The sequence below is a fragment of the Larus michahellis genome, chromosome 14, assembly GCF_964199755.1.
Source record: "Larus michahellis chromosome 14, bLarMic1.1, whole genome shotgun sequence".
In the NCBI taxonomy this organism is placed as follows: domain Eukaryota; kingdom Metazoa; phylum Chordata; class Aves; order Charadriiformes; family Laridae; genus Larus; species Larus michahellis.
Window position 1 is genome coordinate 2,652,270 of NC_133909.1, and position 17,273 is coordinate 2,669,542.

General features: G+C 47.2%; 1 protein-coding gene across 7 annotated transcripts in view; it reads left to right on the plus strand.

Moving 5' to 3' along the window:
- NDEL1 (nudE neurodevelopment protein 1 like 1) overlaps positions 1-17,273 on the plus strand; it is a 29,467-nt gene continuing 12,194 nt past the window's right edge. For 2 of the 7 annotated variants that reach the window (XR_012589982.1, XM_074608180.1), the window contains exons 1-7: positions 1-255; positions 9,543-9,640; positions 11,097-11,250; positions 12,539-12,687; positions 13,739-13,875; positions 15,955-16,128; positions 16,893-16,984. Coding sequence is in view for 4 of the 7 variants with exons in the window: in XM_074608180.1 (XP_074464281.1) it covers positions 9,555-9,640; positions 11,097-11,250; positions 12,539-12,687; positions 13,739-13,875; positions 15,955-16,128; positions 16,893-16,984 (792 nt within the window). In the remaining 3 variants the exon portion in view is untranslated. Of the gene's footprint in view, positions 256-524; positions 690-9,542; positions 9,641-11,096; positions 11,251-12,538; positions 12,688-13,738; positions 13,876-15,954; positions 16,129-16,892; positions 16,985-17,273 lie in introns of those variants that run through there. The other 5 variants (XR_012589984.1, XM_074608183.1, XM_074608184.1 and 2 more) reach the window with 4 other exon arrangements.

Here is a 17,273-nt window from a genome sequence, read left to right on the forward strand (position 1 = left end):
GGCGGTTGGACGGGCGGCGCCGTGCCCCGGGAGCGGCCAGCCGGGGCGGTGCTTCCCGGCAGCGGACGGAAAGGACGGGCCGGGCCGGTGTGGGCTCCGAGAGCCGCACCGGAACGGTGATCACGGGCACGGCCCGCCGGGATGACCCCGCCCCGCTGTTGCATCAGCGGCGCGGCCCCGCCCCCCGGTGTACCCGGATGAGGCAGCTCCGGTGCCGGCGGGTGGTGCTGCGGCTGTGGCAGAGGATGCGCCCCGGTAAGTGGTGGCGGCGGCGGCCCGGGATGGCCGGTCCCGGTGGGGGGCGCGGAGAAGAGGGGAGGGGAGCAGGGGGGGGGGGTGGTGGTCGCCCCTCGGGGTGCCGGGGGCTGCGGGCCCCGCACCCCTCCGCCGATTGGCTGCAAACTGACAACGGGGCAGGTCCCGCCCTCCCCCGCCCGCCGTTGGCCGGCGGCGAGCCCCGCCGCCTCCCATTGGTCAAAGTGAGTGGCTGTCACGGCCCGGCCCGGCTCGGCCCTGCCCCCCCCCGGCCTCCGCCCTACGCGACCCGGTGTTGTTCCTCCCCCGCCGCCTCCTGAGGGGCCGGCGGGACCTGGGCCGGGGTCCGCGGGGTGCGGGCAGCCCTTCCCGCCGGGGCCGGTCGTGCCTGCCCGGGAGCCGCGGCCTGCGGGGGAGAAGCCCCGTTTTCAAAGGTATTTTCAGTCGAGCGTGTGGGAAGGAGCTGTGTCCGGCCTGGGGCTGCCCTCCTGCCTTCGCACCTCGGGTTCCGTGCCCCGAGCTACCTGCTCCCCTCCTGGGCGCTGGCGGTGCCCGGGCTGTGGGTGCCTGCTGTCGCCAGGCCCGTCGGAAGGGAGAGTGTTTTGTTATGGCACCATCGCGCCTCGCTTCCCCTCGTCACGCCTCGTCGCGGAGACGGACCTCGGCCTGCGAACGGGGACCTCGGCCTGCGAACACGGCGGGTTGTGGCAAGCCCGGGTCAGGGCGGCTGGCGGGGAGGGAAGGAAGGTGGCTGGGTGCCCAGCGGTGCACTTGTGTGGCAAGGGTCAGAGCGAAATTGCAGAATTTGGATGGGTTAAGCCCAGACCGCCCAGCCTACGGAGCCCGTCCAGCTCCGCAGCTATTCCTGGCGCGTTCTCTGGTCTGCAGGCCGGCGGGGTGACTCACTCCTGGGTCTGGCCTCCCCTGGGCTGTGGCAATCCCTCCCTCATGCAATGCCTGATAGAGAGGACTCCTGTCCTCCTTGCTTTCCACTTAAATGCGGTGGGCTGCGCTCCCTGTCCGTCCCCGCTCTGCCTGTGGGAGGAGGGCAGCCGGGATGGCTGTGATGGTGACAAATGGCTTTTGACTTCAGTCCTTCCTCAGAGCGATTTCAGATGCAAAGGGACTTGGCCGTGTGTGTGTGCAGGAACATGCGGCAGAGTAAGTTTGGTGACTTGCCTGGTTGTCATCGGGAAGCACAGCTGCTCCCTTTACAGTCACAGTGCCTCTTTTGTAGGTGGCTTTGTCCCAGAAGGTGTTTATTTTTCTGTCATCCATCCCCAGGCAGTGACAGGATGCTGGGCGTATGATTTGCCTCCATTCTCATAAGATACTTGGATACTTGGTAGATCAGATGCTTAGTGTACATCTCTATTAAATATTTTTCAGTAATTCTGTGAAGGTTTTTCTCTGATTTTTTTTTTAATGCCTTCCTCCCAGCTTAGCAAGTCCTGTTGTATTTCGTATAAACATGACCAAACTTGAACAGTCCCTGTCTCGTGCTCCCAGTTGGACGAGTTTGACCCAAATTGCAGCAGACGTGCCGTAAAGGATGAACACATCCAACACAAGAGGAAATACATTACTAGAGTTAAGACTTCCAGTTAAATGACTTCCCATTAACGCATTTCTCTCTCCTTCCTAGTGAGGAGAGCTGTCCTTGCCCACTCGCAGCCCAGCTTTATGGCTCTCGACCAGTTTGTGCTGGGAGTATTCGGTGACTCAGGGCTGCCCTGTTCCCTCTGAAACTATCTTGGCTTGCTCATGAGTGCGGAGAAGAGGCAGAGGGCACTTCTGGGAGCCTTTGGCGTTTATTGCACTGAGGGGTGGTTAAATATGTGAAACCACAGAAGAAGGGTTCTTGGGGTTTTTTTTGTGTTTTTTGTTTGTTGGGATTTTTTTGTTGGTTCCGCCCTCCCCCCCCCTCCCCCCCCCGAACAATTCCTGGACACCACAGAGGGTAGGTGGCCTTGTCAAGGTCAGTGTTTTGTTGGAGGTATTGGTGACTAAGAGGAAGGAGCTGTCCTCGGGTAGGAAAGTGACTAGGAGGCTTTTATATTTTTTTTTTACTTATATTTAAATTTGATCTGTCAGCAATGTGACTGCACAAGCATGCTGGTTGATGGTGCCAGTTAGCTGCGGTTGTTCAGGATATGACAAGTGTGGGTAAGTAGTGTGTTTTTTTGGATTACTAGCATTAGGTTTGCCCTGGAAGAGTTCTTCTGTCTTGCTTTCAGGCACAGACCCGGCTGGGCTGTGTGTTTATGTTGTATACATGGAGCCAGACCTCAGGCATCCTCCTTTTGGTTTGCACATGTGAAGATTTGATCCTGCATGCCATTGGGAGTTATAAAGGTAAAGGTAAAGGTATGTGTTCAGGGGCATAGTGATTTAATTTTCTTCCCCCCTCTTCGGAGTAAAGCCCTCTTTTTTATTTTTTTTTCTTCTTTTTCCTTTTTTTTTTTTTCCGCCCTGACTCTGTACTATTTATTCCCTCAGTCTACTACAGTTACGTTTGAGAAGCAGAAGTCAGACTACAGAAAGGAAATGGTCTTTTTGCAGTCCTTCTTGATGTTTGTGACACCACAAACATAATTAAGATAAACTGTGAAGCGTGTTCAAGGAAACTAACTGTCTTTTTACTTCTGTCCTGCACTCGTCCATGGGCAAAATGAGGCTTACCCATCAAAGCATATTTTTCTTGATGCAGTTGTGTCCCTGGAGGGCTCTTCTGTCAATACAGCTCGGTAGCAGATTGTGCTGCTTCACTCTCCTGATCAACGTAGAGCTTGGGGATTTATTTTTAACTCTCATCTTGTTAAGTGCTTACTGAAGAGACCTAAGGCCCTCAGTGTTGATGGCTGGCCTGTGACTAGCTTTTGGGTAGTATTTTTGAAAAACATTTTCCCCTCCCTGGTGCTGGTAGAACTTCAGAGATTTAAAAAGCAATAGAATTCACTCCTCTTGGAGGAAACCTGTGCTAAGTCACTTGTCATTCTGCAGCATTCAGAAGCATCTTAGCCCTCTGGCCACCACCTTTCCAGGGAATGTCGTCATCGGGATGGTTTTAATTGCTGAGATAATAGGGAGGCCCAGGGGACCTGCATGCTGTCATTTGTCACAGGCTTTTTGCTGTGTGTGTCGTAAGCTCTCAGGTAAAGTGGTTGCTTCTGGGTAGGATGCTCTGTAATTTTTAAAGGTTTAAGAGACACTAGGCAGCTGGGAGTTTGGGAAGATGCAGGTTGGGTGGACAACCTCTAGAGGTGGGTGGGGGTGTGCAGGCATGTGGCGGCTGGTGCCAGCTGTCAGCTTCAGGTGTAGAGTCAGCATCAGTGCTCCTGGTGCTCACTATATCTCACCGACTTTCCGAAGAGGTGGCTTTGCAGAGAGCGGAGGCTGAGGCAGGGAGAAGCATCTCTTTTTCACAGCCTTAATTTCCTTTTTGGTTTGCTGTTTACTCCACACCTTTCTGTTCTGCATGGATTCGTCCCTCTGGGCTTCCCGGGTGTGGAGATGGGAGCAAACTGTTCTCGTGGCCGGGCCCAGGTTATTCTGGGACATGGCTGACTTCAGGGGCCTCTCCTTCATCTCTGCAGATACTGAACCTGTATCAGGAGCACCAACCTCTTCAGATTTTCCTTTTTAAGGCGTGGTGTTACATAGGAACAAATAGAGGCCAGATATCTTAAACTTCCCGTGTTTGTAAAAGGGAAAAATGTTTTTTAATACTGAATTCCGATGTTTTTGGTAGTTGTAGCTTGATTCCTGAAAAGAGTCTTCTTGTGTCAGTACCTTCCTTCTGGTTCCAAAGGTTTGCGTCCCAGCACTGGCATCAAGAGGTTTTTTGCCCCACTGGATATCATATATTCACAAGGTGTGGGGGCCTTGGGCATGTGGTGTAAAGCATACCTGGTTTATTTGATTACCAAGGCTCAAGAGGCACGAGAGGCTGTTGAGATAACAAGGCTTTACTGCATGGTGTTTGGTTATCTTAAAGGCTTTTAGCCTGAACCTGGTTTGGTTATTTTCTGCCTCCTGTGCTGTCCAAATTGGAAATGCAGGATTTATTGTTACGGCAGAGGAAGGAGTGTTGTGCTGACGCTGTGCTCTGTGACTCTTTTTTTCATGAAAGCTCATATGCTGCTGTTGTAAGAGGCAAGGAGTCATTTGTTGTGGTTCACCAGAGAACATTCAGTTCAAAAATAGTATTGCAGGAAAAGACAGAGGTTCACTTTCCGAAGCGGTGATGGATGCAGGCAGCCTTCCAAAACGCGTATGAAAATGCCTCCAGCTCCTGTTTCAGGATGAGAAAAAGAAGCACAAATTGATTGGTGAAATCTAATCCAGGGCTTTTGTTTGTTTGTTTTCCATATTCTAATAAGTGAAAGACAATGCAAATTCACGTTGGTTTTTGGCTGGAGCACTCAGGTTCCTTTGCATTGAATCCTGATTGGATTTGGGGAAAAAATCCAGAGCTTCAGGAGCTTGGGGGCTTACCTGTTGGTTCTCGTGGTTTGAGAACGTGAAGAATGGTGGAAACAAGATTTCTTCTGCATTTCTGTCTGTGAATCAGCATAAAATGGGAAAAGGAAGAAGACCTGGTTGCTGATGATCCTTCCTGCTCTTCGTGGCAGCTCTGGACGGTGCCAGCACTCAGCGGCAGAGTTGTCCCCTGCGAGAAGGGGATGACTGCGGCAATTACGTGGCACTTGGCAGTTTTGGGGCCTGTGATAGCCAGAATGGGTCATTATCTCAAGAGCTGCAGGCCAGATGTGAGCTTGGCAGAATTTCTTTATCAAGTCCTATTTTAGGTGGTTACTTGTTTAATTCCAAAGGTCAGCAGACATTTGCATTGCCTTCGGTGGGGGGGCAGCAAAGTGTGGATGGGGGAGTCTTGGCACTGTGGCTTGTTGCACTCGAGTGGCCTTCGTTTGCCTCTGCTTAAGTCTTTGTGTTTGCTGTCTGAAAACACTGGGCAAACAGGACTGTGGGGAAGAAAGCCGGTGGCCTATGTGCAGAAAAGTGATCTGTTACTGAACATTAAACAATATTCTTTCCATTTATACAGCAAATATTTAGAAGCTAGTTTTAAATGGGAGAATGCAGGTTGGTTAAAATCAGGAAGAATGGTTTATCCACCCACTTGAGATGCTGAGATACATCCTGGTTGAATTGCAGCTGCCTCCGAGCAGTACTCGGAATCATTTGGGACGCGCGTCTGTAGCTCATCCTTCCCACAATGTGTCAGTGAATTGAGTTGACTTTGAGAGTGGGGAGGAGTGGATTCCTGACTGTGGGAAGGGATGGGTAGGGGTCAAAGCACCGTGTTATATTTCAAGCTTAGTGTTTTGGTCTGATATGTGATCCAAACCCTTGCAGCAGCCTCCAGCCACATGGTGAGCCCAGGAAGCTTTTTTAGGGTACTGTGTTACACTTCAAGCTGTGTTTGTGTTTTCATGACTTAGCTGAAAGGAGGCTCCATAAAGATTTCAGTTCGGCCTTGAATGCAAGGTTCTTTAAGGTACTTGAAAAATTCTGTCTGCATGTTAGTTTAATTACTTCTACTACATGTTAGATTCAGCTGTTGGCCCTTGTAATGTCCGGAGGATACTGAGCATCTCACTTGTAAGGATGCTTTTGGAGGTGGGAAACCAGATTTGTCCTGTACAAAACCCCCTGGATTTAGAGGAGTTCTTAATTTACAAGCTGCAGTTTTTTTGAGTAATCACAGCGTGGAAAAGCTGTTTCATTTTAACAGTGGAGAGTTATTCTGTCCTGCTGACTGTGTAAGGGGGGGCTTGAAAGGAGCCACCGCGTTTTGAGCATCGTTCTTGTTTGACAGCTGCTTCGGATCCTGGAGTTATGCCCGCGTAGCCGAGTTTTTCCCAGGGTGCTGTGTGAATGCTAAGCTCTGTTGTAATGAATTCCGAGTGGGCAGCCGCATAAGCCTGCTCTCATTTTCCCTGGAAGACGCTGCTGCATTGTCTTGTCTGTATCCTGAAAGCCTCAGTGTTGTTTGTCAAAGGCTTGATTCTGCAAGTGCCACGTATGCAAAGAAGCCCGTGAATAGGAAGGGCTCGCTGTGCTGGTTCTCAGCTCCTCACATAATGCCCGGACAACAGGCTGAAGCAAAGCAGTTTTTGTTAAACTCTTGGTATTCTGTGGGCATCCGCTCTCCCACACATGAGATGTTTGAAATTGTCTAGTTATGTTCTGATAATGCCTAGGGGTCGCTTTCTGCCAAGCATGTACGTGTGCTTAGACAGGCCTCTGTTTCTACGCCTTAAATAGAGGGAACGGGCAAAGGTTGGCAGAAGTGAAGTGATTTACTCGTGGCTGTATATGTAGTAGTGGCAGATTTGGAAACTGTCTGCATCTCCCAGCTCTCAGACCAGTATTTCGTCCCTGAACCACCTTATTTGCAGAGTGTGTATATGTGCTATTATCTCTTTTCTCTTGTCCCCCATGCATGCGAGGGAAGACGAGTGATGTAACTGTGTACAAAAACTAGGATACGCATGTTGGAGCTTAGTATTGCACGCTGGCATTCATATCCGATGTAGCTGTTCATACGGTGCAGTTAGATCAAAAATCCATGCTGATAGCGCTAGGCATGATGGAAGACATGTGGCATGGGCGATCATGAATTATCACCTGCTTAACCAAGGCAGGAAAGGGATGGCAGACTTGGAAAAGGTCAGCTTGCTCCCGCAGGGCGGGATTGGGAAGGAAGAGTTACTGCCCAGGGGCTTGAAGTACCACAGTGCTGAATGTCCTCCCTCTGGTGTCTCAAAGGAAAGGGCCTTTTGACAAGGGAATGGGGAAAAAGAAAAATAAAAATCTCCTGCACGGACAGCTGGTGACTCTGTAAGTACTTGTGGTCCCAGGCACCCTCCTCCTCTGCAGACCCCTGTGTGCAGGGATTCCTGGGGTGTTTGTTTCCGAGGGTGTGCCCTGGGAGAGCAGACAGGAAGGAGTCGTGGGCCTGGGCGTACCTTATCTTGGCTACTTCTAGGAAATGATGTAAGATGCTTCCTTCTACAAAGTTTTCTCTAAATGCATCCTGAATTTTGCTGACGGGTGGCTTCCTGGCTGTTTACCTTTTGAGATCAGCTCCTCTGGAGCTGTGAGAGCTGACCCTGTTCTGTGCTACGCCTCATTTATTGCGGGGAAAGTGTGCTTCTTGCTGATCTAAACCCCTCGGAGTGTGCCAGTTTAAAGCCGAGTGCCTTGGAGGGAAAGGTCGGAAGGCTTTTATGGCAGCAGTTTCAGTAAGGTGGGTGTGGGGCTGATGTTATGAACGGCACGCAGCGGTAGCCGAGCCAAGCTGTTCACCTCTTCCTCTTCCTGGCCATCTGAATCGCGGTTCAGGAGCTGCCTGACGCGTGCCGGAGCCGCAGCAGGTGTCTGCTTGCCTTAGTGCACCCGCCTGCGAAACCACGACAGTTTGGGAGGTGAGTCATGGGCTCTACCTCCACTGTAAACAGTCTTTTGCATAGGATTTGGGATTTGTCCCTATGCTGTGATGAAGCAGCCTTGGTAACAGGTACAACTACTGAAGCAAGTACACCCAAAGAAATAGTTATCCAAAGAGATACAGCAGGACTGAAAATATATGTGCTGGGGGAATTACAATGGCTCCACAGGTATGTTTTATTTTCCCAGTACAGGGCCATGCAGAAAATGAAACACCATCCGTTCTCTCGGGCAGCGTGGAGCCCTGATTCATGACAAATTTGCTTCTATAATAAAGCTGCAAAGTTAAATAAACACAATGCAAGAGTTGGGGTGGGTTTGAGCACCCTCGGGATAAATTTGATCTCGTACCCTTGGACTATGGCAGCTGCAGTCTCAGCTGAAGAACAAATGTGCCAGTTCTGCCGCACTTCATTTGTGAGATAAGTGCCAGTCTCTGAAATGAGCCTGTCTGCACTCTGATGAAAGCATGGGATTGTTTTGTCCTACTTCTAGGTGTCTAAAATGTGGGTCACTGAGATGCAGGACATATTAGTGTGACAATTTTAGGCCTGAAGGGACAGTGTTGGCTGTTGATGCCTGTTAGAGTGTGAAAGTCAGGGCTTCTAGGTCAGCTATTTCTGATTGATGAGCTTGATGCAAGCGTTGTTTAAAGCCTCTGCTTTAAACAGAAGAGTTTGGTTTCAGCTTATTCTTTTCTGGATGTTAATAACAGAATTTGAGTCTTGGCTTTTGGGGGGGGAGGGGGGGGGGAAATGCCTGCGAGTGAGGGGGTCGGGGCATTGCGTGGAGAGAGAATGGTACATGATACATCTCCTGGCTGTGGTCAGGAACCATGCCTATCTGAACACTGCTCCTGGTCCTGCAGGACCACGACCACCTCTTCATCTTCATCAGCTTCTGAGAGCTGGTGTGTGGTGAGGCCTCGAATGTCTTGTGTCTCCCTGGGCTGTGTATTCCTCTGTTACTGAGCAGCGGTATAAAAAGTACATGTTGGGTTGTTTTTCTTACACTGGCCAAGAGCCGAGCAGCAATGCAGATGGCATCCAGTGGTCCACACAGGTGAAGAAAGGAGGTCCTCATCCAAAGAGCGTGGTTCCCCTTGGCGTGGGAAGCTGGTCCTCTGCACACCTCCAGGCTGGAAGCACTGTTGTATGACGTGACCGTGGAATTTTACGAGAGGCTGATCTGTCTTGTGTCTGTTTGAGAGGACAGAGGGAGCAACAATACGTGGATAACTTCTGCTACCTGCATGTTTTACAGGAAAGCAGGAGTTAGCTAGGATTCAACACAGGCAGCGTAAATTGAATTTTAGTCTCCACAGCGTGTTAGTGGTTGACCTCAGAGTGTTTGTCCTTGTTCATTACATGCCTTTGCAACTCTAACAGGAGTCGTATTGTACATCACTGTGTTGGCAACACAAACATCTCTTTAAGAACATTTTACAAAGGAAAGTGGAAACTGTGATAGCTGTAAATTTCAATATCTTTACCAACTCTGATCCTAAGTGGGCTTGTGGCATTAACTACTGTTTCGGTGGCAGGTACAAAATGCAGACAAAATTTCTTGTCTCATTTCAGGCTGCTGCACGAACGTTTCCAGAAGCTGGATAAAATGATGTTGCTTGTTGCGGCAGGTCTCTGTGCTGAATGATGCTCATTAGGGATCGTTAACATCCCGCTGGCGGGTGCCAAGTCTGGGTGCCGCTGTCAGAAAGGCTGTGGCGATGAAGCCCAGTGCTTAGCAGCAGTTTCGGGGGCGGTCTGCCTGTCTGTTTATCCTAAGTGTATTCTTCTGTTTGTGTCCTGCAGGTCGTATTGATCATGGACAGTGAAGAAATCCCAACTTTTTCGAGTCCAAAGGAGGAAACTGCGTATTGGAAAGAGCTTTCCTTGAAATACAAACAAAGGTACTGATGTAGATTTGCAGCCTGGATTTGGTTCTTAGTGACCAGAACATTGTTTAATCTGTTTCTCTGCAAGGCTACATCAAGATGGGTAGTAGACGTTTTAGAAAGAATTTTTGCATTTCCAGCTTTAAATCGAGCTTTAAAATTTCCAGCCTTGTGGGAGCTGAGTGTTTCTTGCACAGCGTTACTGTGCCATGATCTCCAGGCTATGTTTCGAGCATGTTTAAGCAAGAGCAGAGCTCTTTTGCGATCATGTGCATCTTTGTATAATTAAAGTGCTGCCTTAAGTAGTATCTTGATGTTTTATCCTAAGAAGGTGCCTTTGGGCTTGCCATGTATCATTACATCCCTGTAGGTTCTTGTAGTTGAAGTACTGGTATGAAAAGTGGCTGATTTGGTGTCTGCTGCAATTTATTGAAGTGTATTGTACCTCATGGTCCAGCCCATACCAGTGGTTTGCATCTTCTAGGGGGCACAGGGCTTTTTGGTTACCAAAAATGACAAGAAAGTTGTTGTCTTGAGTAATGCTGTGCTTCTTGTGTGGGTGAGGTTTGTTTGGGGGTTTTCTGGAGTGGGGGGCATTGGAGGCTCCCAGTTGACTTTCTTTGGAAAGCTTTCCTTGCATTCAGTATTAGTCATGTGCAATCAAGATGAAGCCATTTAAATCTCTCTCAAGACCAAAGAGCTCAAGCTGCAAGTTGCTTGTTTGGTTGGTTTTGGTGTTTTTCTGGGGCAGGGGGGTGGGCATGTGGAGGGGCCTGTTCACGTGACAAAAAGTTAAGCTGGTTTGAGGTGTCAGAAAATTCGGTCTCTTGGACACCAGTGGATATATGTTGTTTCCTAAAACCTTGTTAGTTTTCTCTGCTGCTTGCTAAGAGCTGAGCTATTACATATGCTACAGATGCAAATTTAATAAGCAAAGTATGTGGAGTGGCTACTTCTAGTATTTAATAACTTTCAGTAATATAAGGTTGGTATGTGCTGGCTTCCTGCCGCAGTGCTCAATCACCCTAAGATTCAAACCTTCACGCTTTTCAAGAACCTTAAATTTCCAGGTAGTGCAGAGATCCAGAAGCCTTTGTTCTCTCTTACAGTTTTTGACCAAAACCATGTTAAATGTTTATTAAATTCATTGACTCTGTCCTCCTAGCAGTGAAATTCTAATGGAGAATAAAGTGGTTGTCAGACTCCCATGAATCCTGTAAATAGCTTTGATACAAATTTGTATTCACACATGCATTTAATGTAGCTGTTTGATGTAAGAGAATTAATTTCCTTTTATAGCTAAGCTTAATGATGTAATTTCTCTATTTCCCCTTTTTTCCCCGTAGAGGTTTGTGGGTGACACTTGAGCACTGCAAAACTCTTGTTTTTTCAGCTTATTATTTTAAAAGAGCTGTGGGTTTTAACTTGGGAGATGGATGAATTTTCAACTGATTAAATCCTCTCTTTACAGCTTCCAGGAAGCTCGCGAAGAGCTGGCTGAATTTCAGGAGGGAAGCAGAGAATTAGAAGCTGAGTTGGAGGCACAGTTAGTGCAAGCTGAGCAGAGGAATAGAGATTTGCAAGCAGATAACCAAAGGCTGAAGTATGAAGTAGAAACATTAAAGGTAGGTCTATTCTGTAATAGCATTGACTCTTCTTACAGGTACGTTTTGGATCTCATTTTAGATTGTCTGGTCTGTTCTTGGTCACTGAATATCCAAATGAAGTAAAGGAGTTGTCTGTTTAAGATCCAGACTTGAGTATGGCATGTACTCCAAATAAGGCCAGCAACTTACCACAGAAATTTCTGGCAGAATTTTTCTGGTTCACATCATGAAACGCTTGTCATGGAGTTTGTGCTCGTTTGTTTGAATTCTCTGGGCTTTGCCAAGTAGTAGCTTTATTAGTTACATGGGCAACGTCAGCATAGCAACAGGGTGGACAACACAAGCATGTTTTTTCAGAACACTGTGTTATCATCGTTCTTTGCGTACTAGTTTTGTTGCTCAGAAGGTCTCCTTGATTTTTATGAGACCTCAAAGAGAGCTGAAGATTTGTGCCTGTCTTTCAGAGAAAATCTCTTCAGTCTTCCTTAACGGCCGTATCTGTGGCAACAGGAATTGCATAAGGATCTGCATGTGCAGAACGTGACTTTTAATTGATGACTCTATGTTAATAAGTCCTTGCCTCTTTTGGAATCTTGGAAAAGCATAATTTTTGGTAGTTTTAGGTTATTTTAGCGAAGGCAAAGGTTGGAAACTTACCGAGTGGAAATAGAGTTTATGGAATTACTTGTTCGCGTATCCAGTCCCAGCTATATCTGTCAGGTCAGTACGTGTTTTATAAGGTCAGTAGTTTTTCTGTGAGCCCCTGTCTGTACCCTCAGAGCTGGTGAGAGTGTGTTTGGGAATGAATTCTTCCAGTCTTTCAAAGATGAGCTTGCGGACCTGGAGGTTTTGTAACAGATTCAGTGGCTCTCGCTTCTGCTAATGGAGATGTCAGACGAGTTCTGGAAACAGCGTGGCTATTGTCAAGGGAGAGGCACTGAAGGGGAGGCTGTGCAGCTAGACTTCTCTCTGGCTTCCTAAATGTTTGAGGCCTCAGAGCAGCTGGCAGTGCAGGCTGTTGGGAACAGATGCAGGGATGCGTCTCTGAGCAGCCAGCTGTGTCATGGCGAGATGTCTCTGCACAATGCAGCATTTGTGATTTTTTTTTTTTTTTTTTTTTATATACTGTGTCCAGCTCTGATGTCCAGAGCCTGTTCCTTCTACCTCTCAGCTTTTGCTCTCTTATTACCAGCAATCCCACGTCAGCAGAGTGCAGCGAGTATGTGACTTTCTGTGTCCCGTTTTACTACTGATGACTTGGAGAGCGTATGCGACTGATATTTATCTCGCTGCTTCTTTCTTCCAGGAGAAACTGGAGCACCAGTATGCACAAAGTTACAAGCAAGTGTCGTTGTTAGAGGATGACCTGAGCCAGACGCGGGCCGTTAAAGATCAGCTGCATAAGTACGTGAGGGAGCTGGAACAGGCCAACGACGACTTGGAACGTGCAAAGAGGTGAAGGCTGCAAACCTTTCTTAAAGTTCTCTTTGCTACTCTGATCATCTTATTTTTCTTTAAAAGGGAAAATAATGCACACTGAAAGAAACCCAAACAGCTCTCAAGACCCTTGATTCTTTAAAGAGTGCAGTTTACCCTTGGAGTTCACCTCCGTCAGCTGGTAGCGTTACGCTGCAGCAAGACAGGCAGGGGGACCAAAGGGCTTCGTGTTCTTGTGAGAAACAAGCAGGGTCAAAGCAAGCTAGGCCAGAGTGCTGCTTTCGATACTACCAGCTAGGTGACTCTTATATTTGTGATCTTTGTGGCTCAAAGCCCCTTTGAAGTAAGCAGCTAATGCTTTACATAGTCCCTTTTAAATAAAACAGGCCAAAGGAGTCTCTTCTTCCCTTGCATAACAGCTTAATGACTGTGGGGAACAAATGTGTCCCGTATAAGCGCACAAAATGAACAGGCTGCTGTTAGAAACGCCCAGTTTAGGAGTAGGTCATGCTTCCGTTTCGCTGAATGGGAATTCTGCCATTGATTCAGTGGGACCAGGAATGAGCCTCTGGCTATCTGGCAGAAAGATCTGAGAGCTGAGGCCCTGTTTCCACAAGGCTGTTAACCTCATGACTAACTTTTGACACACATGAGTTATCCCACTGAAATCATGGAACGAATTGGGTCTTAGGTAATATCCCAAGTGCTTTCCGCACTTGCTGGGCTGCTGCCTGTCCCGAGCTCGGGAGAGTACAGCATCACCTGAGCTAATGCACTGATTAAATATATGGCTTTGGAGCATGGCTTGGGAGAAATGGAGGTGGGTATGCTGGATCGGCTCTTTCCCAGCTCTTTGGTACATATCCGAGAGCCAGATGCTATCATGTTCTTTTCATCTTGTTGCCCTGTTTCTTTGGAGCTTATTAGTCTTTCCTAAGAAGCATTTCCATAGCTTTCAAATGACTAACTTGAATATAGACCTTGCTAACATTTTTCCTCCATTATGTTTTTGAATACGCTTTTATGTTAGCTGAGCTGAAGAACCTAATATTCTGGATTTTGTTTCTAGGGCAACAATAGTTTCATTGGAAGACTTTGAACAAAGGCTGAACCAGGCTATTGAGAGAAATGCCTTTTTAGAAAGTGAACTGGATGACAAGGAATCGTTGCTAGTTTCTGTACAGAGATTAAAGGATGAAGCGAGAGGTATGGCTTGCTTGATTAGTTCTGTGTCTTGGTACGTTTTTGGCTTGCTAACAGAGACGTGTAGCAACCAAAGCTCATGTTTATAGAAAGCCTCACATAATGAGACTTGAACTGGATGTGTAATGTAAGCGTTAGGTATCGCTAACAGTATGTTCTCTATTCTTTGTATGCCCAGTGTAGCTAAGAGGAAAAATTACCTCATGCAGGGCAAAACTAATACCAGATTCATTCAGGATTTTTAACCCAGATGAGTACAAAAATACTGTCTTCCACACATGTAACAGAGTTGAGGAAGTGTGCTCCAAAAGTTACCACGTGCTGTGGTTTTGTGCCTTTTGTAGGAAGGGAAAGCACGGGAAATGATAGCGGAAGAGATGATAAACGGTTAAGTAACTTTAAAAATCTGGTTTCCTGTGTTCCTTCTAAACCTCTTGGAAACTGCCTGGTTTACTTAAGATATTCGGAGCTTAGACCTGGTTAGACCTTTGGGATCAGAGATGTTTGGGATAGCGTTCTGGGGTATGATTAGAAATTGGGAGTTCCCCAATGGATTTCACATCGAGGATGCTGTGGAAGCATTTTTTTTAATGGTTGGTGGAAACTGATTTCTCTAATAGTGGGGATGATCTGCTCCTAAGCCGCTGCCTGCCATTAATGTAGTTTAGAGATTAGTGGTTTTCAACTTTGTCTTCCAAGTGAAGCTTTCTAAAATAATTCCTCAGTTACGGCCTAGATCTGAGTGTAAGACAACACACTTGACAGCAGGCTGGGGTTTTCTCTTGTTGTTCACCTTTGTCAACCCCTTTGAACCAAGTCTGTGCCCCACAAATTGAAGGCCTCTATTGGAAGGACAGGATTTTTATAATGACTGTGCAAAGGGAGATTAAGTATTTTCTGAGGAAATACATCTGTTATAATTTGGGGTTAGGGCAATAATACTGGAAAACCCAGGAAAACCTAGGGACTGGTCTTGAACACTGGAATAATCGGTAAAAAAGACATCTTGTTTTAGATGGGGCGTTTGGAAATTCTTAGCATCTGCTAGGGTAGCAAAGCTACATGTTACTCCCCCTGACAGCAAGCACAAACACTAGCTCCTAAGAGGACTGATACGGTATAAAACTCCAATTTAACATTTCGGATTGAAGAGCCACGATTCCTCTTCTGGGAGCCCAAACAGATTTTCATTTCAGCTGTGCTGTTTTACTTAAGATCAGTTCTAAATATTTATGGTAATTTAAAAGCTATAATGTACAATTAATTTTCTTTTGCACATTGTACCAGATTGAGACAAGGAATAAGAGGTCTGTAAAAGGTTAAGTTGCTCTACCCAAAAAGGAACAACCCTCTTGTAATGTATTGTTTATTTGCATCTAGTCCCTTTCAAAGGATTTTATAGATTCATTGCTGAGCTGTGCTGGATGCCCTTTACAGCAAATGTGTGTGGAAATGGGAGGGGGCAAGGTAGTAGTTAAGAGAATAAGAGGAGGTGAGAATAAAACACGGGTTTCCGAATCTCAGGTCTCTTTCCCTGGCGTTTGGAATACCTGGCCCTCTCCTGTCTGCTCTTTTATTTGTCGAGGCATCAAGAAACAGGATACAACTCTTTGTCTTTGGCTAGCGTGGAGTCCTGTGGATTATTAACTGGAAGAATAACGTGGGGAATCAGAAATGCGAGAATTGGTCGTTCCTCCCTTTTCCCAACCTCTGTTTGAGCGGGGGCTGAAGGTTATTCAGCAGGCATTTGTGTCCAGCTGCAGTTTCTGTAACACGCTTTCCACGGGACTCTGCCTCCATATTTTTCCATGTCTGTAGCATGGGTCACCTGCTGTGCTGGCTGGGGCCACGCAGGGCTCTGGTCGGGGGAGGGCTCCGTTTGCTGTAACGGAGGTGCTGGTATGGCGCTGTGCCTGCTCTGAGGTGGGGGTCCTCGCTGCTGGAGAAAGCCAACAGCAGGCAATTAAAGGTGTTGTTGCGAAGTGTCTCCTCCTGCTCCCTCCCAAATGAATAGAGAGAGTGTGTTTCTTTGAGAAATCAGTCACCGATACGTGGGGTTTTTTTTCTTCTTTCAACCCTCAGACTTACGGCAAGAGCTAGCCGTACGGGAGAGGCAACAAGAAGTGACCCGAAAGTCAGCGCCCAGCTCTCCAACTCTAGACTGCGAGAAGATGGATTCGGCTGTCCAGGCATCTCTCTCCTTGCCAGCTACGCCCGTTGGAAAAGGATCAGAGAATAGTTTTCCTTCCCCAAAAGGTACAATTCGTAGAAAATGTGTCTAGTTGTTTAGCAGTATGTTCAGCTTGTTAAGAAACAGTTTCAGACCAGGTGCTTGTCAGTGGACTTGAAGTAAATCCTGGGGTAGCGTCAGCTGCATTTAAATAGTATAATGAGTAAATCGCATGGAAAAGAAGGACAGTGAAGCTTAGATACTGCTTTTGGGGAGGTGGGGGTTTGCGCTCTGCAGTGGGTGCCTGCAGTAGAGCACTGAAGATGTTTGGAATTACAGTGACTGATATTTCCGCGTCAATGCGGAGTAGCAGTGGTGGGTAAAGGGTGGGCAGTAATTCAGTCAATCCAGACCGCCTCTGTTACCACACGTACTGTTCAGGGGTCCTGTTTTCTCTGTGAGGCAGCAGGATGTTAGTCCAGTCCCCTTTCCCATCTGGAAGGCTCTGGACAATCACAGGGATTAATACATAATTTTTCAAATTAGAAAGAGTAGATTCCAGAGGAAGCTCTGGCTGGATTAGGTGGATTGCCTTGCAGATGGAGAGTGCATGAACTCTGCGTGTAGGTCTAACGGGAAAGAGGGCACTGGACAGGAATTAAGCTTTTTCGTTTTCCCATGGCTAGTGATGGTGTAGCCTGTGTGTTATTGTGGGGTAATTGCATGAATAATCTGTTGTAGGATTTTAGATTTACCTTTTTATGTAGAAGCTGATATATTCAAATTAAAAAAAAAAAGACATGAACCGTGGAGGAGTGGAGCATATAATAAAAAGTGTCTGTGTTTGCAGCTATACCAAATGGATTTGGTACCAGCCCCCTTACTCCTTCAGCTAGAATATCTGCACTCAACATTGTGGGAGATCTGTTACGGAAAGTGGGGGTGAGTGCTCTGAACTGAAGTATTCCTAGCTCTGTGCTGCTCTCGCTGAGCTGTCATCCTAGTGCGCGATCACAAGGCCTTGGCCCATGCCGAGTGCATGCTGTAGTTTCCAAATCATCCACATTCAGTGTTCAGTAGGTGACAATGTAATTATTTTTTTTTAAATTATCTTGATTTGTAAAGCTCCTTACTAAGGTTCTGATGCCAACTTTGGGTGATGAAATTCATATTTGGAGGAAAAAAGTTTCTCAAGCACTTCGGTATATGGGTTTAGACACCGTCAGCCACT